Here is a 6,000-nt window from a genome sequence, read left to right as displayed (position 1 = left end):
CGACGCCCGACTGCGAGTCACCATGTCCTGTGGATGCCCCGTGGAGGCGTGAAACATGTGCCTGTGTTAATTTGCATGGTAATTAACTCTTCTATGCATATGCATAAGGGCTGGAAGGTGGAACCTTAGTTTCGGAAATAAGAGAAGAACTACATCTTTTTTATGATATCTATCTTTATAAACGTAGCAGTAATGTCATTTTGACAGCGGTGTATCATTCATTCATCACATCATTTCATTCATTCGCAGATTTTTTGTGGGCGTACGGCGGACGTGTTTTATGTTGATAATTTTAGAAGTTATAATATTTACGTTATTGTATTCGATAAATTACAGTTTTTAAACCAGCATTTGCCAGTAATTTATTGGTTATATACAGATTATAGTGAGGATTTGTGTAAATACAGTGTTTTTTGATAGAGAAGTCCGCCCTCATTTAAAAATTAAATCGTGTCGTGTTTGGTCTAAGTACCTCCACCAGTTACTATTTTTCGTAGTTGTGTTTTGCATGTGCGTACTCTATGGCGTCATTATCCTTGCCGCGAGTTCTCCAGCTGAAGAAGAACAGCTTGGATGCTGAACGCGAACAGTTTGAGAAGTTTCAGGTTTGTTTGTTGACCTTCTAAAACTTGCAATTTGTGACCTTGCAATATTTATTATGTAGGCAGTTTTAATTTGCAGCAACATTCTTGTGCATTATTTACATATACTTAACATGAAATGGTTTGTTATATGAGATTTATGCAAAATAATTTAAAATAAGCCCGAAGGCTGGATAGCAGTCATGACGAGTAGAAAATCTGCACAGCCCCTAGGACAACGCACTGACCAACTATGTTGCCACAGTTCCCGAAGCTAACTGGATGGTGTATACTTTTGTCAGCAGTTCAGCACTACATTTTCACACCAAATATCAAAGGACACATAAACTAATACACACAATATAAAAATATATATAAGAAATAGAAAATCTTGTTTGTTTTTCACTTCTTTGATTTTATTATTGGATTCGTCACACACATGGTTATTAAACAAAAAAAAAATGGCTAAAAATTTATGTTACATTTAAAGTTGTATTATACAGCCAGCAGCCCTACAGTGTTCTTAATTTTATAGTATCAGAAAGTACAATTAATTAAAAAGCAAAACTTTTTTATATAATAATACACTGGAAAAGGATCTTTGACAAAGTTTTTGCTTAGTTTGCTTGAAAACAAAGCTAATCGCAGGAATCTGTGGACTTGGTGTTACATAGATAGACCATTTAACGAAGAATGCTTTAGGAAAATTTTGATCTGGGCATACCAAGAAAATCCTGTATGATGCGGGTGAACCTACTGGTAGAAGCTAGTAACCAATAGCCCAGAGGTGCGAGTATTTATACACACTTTAACTGCAATCCCTTGCAAGGCTTTTTTACTCATACAAAATGAAATAAAATTACAGAAAAAAAGCCATTGTTTTTTTCCATAGGATTTAAAACTCATTTCAATAGAGCTGGCGTGGCACTGAAGTCTTGTATCATATACTGCCTACCCTGCCTCTGAACAGAACAAATGTGATCATTTCCTAACAATTTCACATTGATGAGCAAAACTTGGATGTTATCTGTGCCCCCCTCTGTTTTTGTGCACTACCCAGGGTACCATAAGTACCACCCTAGTTTCAGCACTAAGTATAGGCAAAAATTAATTTTCAAATATTCTTCCTTCCAGGTGTTCTAAATCTATCGAAGCCTAGTAGTTCATAAATTGAGCCTCTATTACCACAGACAAGGCATACCAAATTGGAGGGAAATTGTCAGTTGCGCCACATAGTTGCGGATACGCGGCGACACACTCGCCGAGTGTCGCTTACGTCATTCCCACCTGTATACAAACACTGACATAACTTTACACTGGTACTAAAACTACAAAACTAATGTATCAGCCTAGCCATCTCTTTGTCTATGCTGTATTGTTACCAAGTCTAATCACTGGCATTCTTTATGTTACATCAATGTATCCCGCTGTAACAAGCTGCTTTGCCTATGTTCTATTTGCATATCAAGATCGTTACTTAGGTGGATAGACAAAAGTAGGACTTTTGTATTAACAATAGGAGAATATTCTAGGTCTCCAACTTAAAGACAAGCAGGTAATACCCATCATTTCCAGGACTTGGGGTTAAGCAGAAATAATTTTAAATTAATTCTTGTGGTGCTTGTATGAGTTGTCGATACGAAACCGTTTTTGGCATAACCTAAGGCTGAAAATGACCAGAAAAGGATTAAGATATGAAGACTGTGAATTTGTCAAAACACAGGTCAAACGCAGACAATGGCAATCTCGCTATTTTATACGATGCCGTGTCAATAGCTCGCGATGGTGATAACAAAGTGGCCGATAGCTCGCCATTGCACAGTTTTTTTGTTATCAAACAGATAATGGATGTTGTGAGGACTCGCTTTCGATAACTTATCTACTGCGTTACTTAGTTGGTCGACAACACTCAATTCAGTTACAAATAGATTCCGACGATTATACCTGTGTTATCAGAAATTTCGCCATTTTTTTGTTTCTTGGAAAGCAGAGATTTTGTGTATTTCATCATTCGTGTTATTCCGGTAAGTTTTGCTAACACCATATTGCCGAAGATCTAAGGAGGGCACAACAAATGTCGTAGGGTGAACGACCCGTATTTTGGAGATAAATATAGTTCTTTGTTTCGAGTTCCGGGCTCTGGTTAAGAAGATCTGAATACAGTTTTGTAATGTATATCTTAACCGCAGTTGCAATAAGGCTACCGTTTCTCTAGTGAAAACTATATCGACTCTTACCGGTTTACCACAAAATGCGGTTTCAAGGTGGTGTTAGTCGTAATTGTTTTAGTATTTGTTTTAATGCCTACACGCAAGTCGGCACTGTTGGCAGAGTAGGTAAATAAATATGTTGTTGCCAAGGACGAACGGCGAATCCTAGGATTCATTATGTCGCGTTAGTAGAAATGCCCCCTAATCTCTCATTCTCAACACAGTCCATTTTAAGGGCTATAATGCTATGTGAGTGATCCATCGTCAGCTTTATTTATTAGCTGCCGGTTCGAGTTGTGAGTTGTCCAGTAAACGATCATGATTGCCCGCTTCCGCTCGTGCAATGCTCCTCAACGTTATTTGTCCTGCATTTGAAAATAATGTTTTGTCACTTGTTCGAGAGAGCTTCGAGGATTTTATATCAACACCCAGATAGAGAAACCAGAGTGTCAAAAGGTAATAATAGATTAGACATTTTGAAGGTCTGAGAGAATCTAGGATCCAACTAAAATATGACAAATATCGAACATAGTTTTTATTGTGTCTTCGAAGCGCACTTTGCTCTAACGTGACGTAAATCTAGCACGTATAGTGATATTATTGAATTTATGTATAAAATGACTCATGTTGTCTAGTTTGTTTGTGTGAAAAACAAAAGGGAAAATGTTTGCAATAATATGGGTTTTTAAAAGGACCATACCAACCACCATTAACCATTTAGTTAGGGAACAAAATAACATATGACTTAGATTAACCTGCGAATATCCCTCTTATGGATTTGGAATATAAACCCAACATAATAATATAATAAAATACATACGTAAAAGAATGAAATCTTTGAAACTCAAGTGATATAAGAACATCTGCATCAGTAAACGACGTAGGCGCGAAAAAACTGTTATAAAGGTCAAGATTTCGATACAGCGGCAACGAAGTCAACCTTGCAGTTTGCCTTATAAGAAATAAGAACTGTTGTTCCCCTAGCTGTGAATGATAAATGATTGGCAGGTTATAATAGTAAAGCAAGAATTTGTGGTTTTTTAAATGGTTGCATTTACTTATAAACAAGGTTTAGCATAGTTATTGTTACTTAGTGTGCATATACAACCTTCATACCTGCACATAATAACTGGTTCTAGTACTTGACACGTTAAACGTTGAATTATCCTCAATACGCAAAATATCAAAGAAGTGACCACCTCTGGCCTTATTCGGTATCCCCTATCTCGTTCCGCTGCCCTTCCTTGAACTACAAAGTTTATTCTAATACTACTATCAGTAGTTTGTTTTACTATGACTATAGTTCGGCCATTCAGAGAATGCGTTCCTGACACGTCGCGATTGAACTGACGACGTAATAACATTCATTGATTATTGATATAATAATGTTGTTTTAATGCTCCTCAATTGTTAAAACGGTAAACAACCAGCAAAAATATTTTTATCGTAACTGCAACGCCATTGCAAAGTTACGTCGTCAGTTCAATCGCGACGTGTCAGGAACGCATTCTCTGAATGGCCGAACTATAACTGGTCGAAGGAGGTCTCCAGTTGGTTCATATTGTTTGTAGTTGCAAGCTGTGGGCTGTGACTAAGCAAGTATGAATGTGCAGGGTTTGAGCCAATGCCGCGAGCTCACAACCGGTTCTGTGACGGAAGAAATATTACCACAGTGACCTAGTGTCGCGATGTTTCATATTTTGCAACCAGACACATACTGTTGTGTAGTATTATGATTCTCTTAATTACTTTCTCAAATGACGATGAATGAATGGATACGCTGTCGAATGTTGTTAATGATACAATCTTGTTAGCATAATCTCATTTAGTAATTGACAGTTCATTAGCTTTATTCATTTAATTAATTATGTTGTAGTTTTCCCCTACAAGATCCTCTATCTCGCTAGACTAGACCCGTTAAGTTACCGCAGAAGTCAAACAAGTTGTTCTGACATTTTCTAATACCTCATTAAACACGTTCGCAGCTTTCTTCCAACCAATGCTAGTCTCGATGCATTTCGCCATTTCCCGTAATGCACCATCTACAATTAAACAGCTTTCTATAAAGTTTTCTAATAGTTCATCCGCCAGGTTTCTCGTATTTATAACTTCATTTTTATTTTATCTCACCATGATATGTGGAGCATGGTGTCTATTTAGATCGTAATCTCATTCCCACTAATGCTATAGAAACGTACCTTTATAAAAGGTAGATTGACGATGGAGGGCGTTCGTGATACAAGCTTTGAAGCTAATTGCAGCTGTGTTTGTTTTGTATGCTTATTAGCACGTGAGTTATTGCTTATTGAACATTTTGCAACCAAGTCCTAGATTATTCAGGGACACCGGACGCCTCCATTCTCATGTAACCTAGGTTTTAGTTAGCACTTTGTTTTTGAAATGACTTGTTGTAATATCCTATTTCATATTATAAAAAGAATCATTCATGCATAAACAGTGCTGAAAGTCGATTTCTAAAACCCTTTTGTTTTTCCAAAATATTTGTGCTATTGACCAACCTTTTTGTGTACCACAAAAAACTCGAATAGCTCTTGAATTCCCATATCATTTGAAAGCGTCCAATTAGCGTAGTTCAATATTGGCACAGAGTATAAATGTTTGGTATAAAGTGGCGCGTCAGATGGGAAGTGGCCCGGTCGGCAGTCGGGGTGCCGGAGGGCAATCACCGCAGCATCCTCTTCCGCCCAGCCTCCACACGTTAAACATCATTATGAGCATAGTAAACGCGATTTACTACGGTAATGATATGTTTATCTGTTGGAGTGCTACTATAACGCTGGTGTGTATGTGTTTCATATTTATTAGTCTTTGAGAGAATGAGGTGCTTTGGTCTATTTTCAGTATCGGGATATTCTTATACATATTTGTGTCAATAGCATAATATGTTTGGCTCTGCTAGACGATAAGCGTCATGTTGGAGAACGTATTTTTATATTGCTCATTTCCCTAAGTTCGTAAGTTACTTTATAAAGTGTGTCTTTTAGTGAAGTCTGCACGAAAATAAAGCTAAAAAATACTTTTAATTTACATTTTTAATCATCACCCGAAATTAGATATCGGTTACGGAACCTAAAACAAAAACAAGAACCACCATTTCTCAAGTTTCCTCAGAATTTTTTTATTCTGGAAATTAGTTTTGAATAGTAATATGATAGATTCGCTTCGTCTGTCGATTGGTCACGCATTGC

At 37.1% G+C, this 6,000-nt stretch overlaps 1 protein-coding gene across 9 annotated transcripts in view; it reads left to right on the top strand.

Annotated features, from left to right (window-relative positions):
* The first annotated feature begins 242 nt into the window (after positions 1–242).
* The window catches only part of LOC124637372 (huntingtin-interacting protein 1), a 30,258-nt gene continuing 24,500 nt past the window's right edge, over positions 243–6,000 (top strand). For 4 of the 9 annotated variants that reach the window (XM_047173778.1, XM_047173773.1, XM_047173774.1 and 1 more), the window contains exon 1: positions 243–605. In XM_047173778.1, coding sequence (XP_047029734.1) covers positions 522–605 — 84 coding nt within the window. In that variant the 5' untranslated portion in view covers positions 243–521. Of the gene's footprint in view, positions 606–2,464; positions 2,606–6,000 lie in introns of those variants that run through there. The other 5 variants (XM_047173781.1, XM_047173780.1, XM_047173779.1 and 2 more) reach the window with 4 other exon arrangements.

This window comes from Helicoverpa zea, chromosome 16 (genome assembly GCF_022581195.2).
Source record: "Helicoverpa zea isolate HzStark_Cry1AcR chromosome 16, ilHelZeax1.1, whole genome shotgun sequence".
In the NCBI taxonomy this organism is placed as follows: domain Eukaryota; kingdom Metazoa; phylum Arthropoda; class Insecta; order Lepidoptera; family Noctuidae; genus Helicoverpa; species Helicoverpa zea.
The sequence above is the reverse complement of the archived record's forward strand: the minus strand, read 5'-3'. Positions and strand labels throughout refer to the sequence as shown.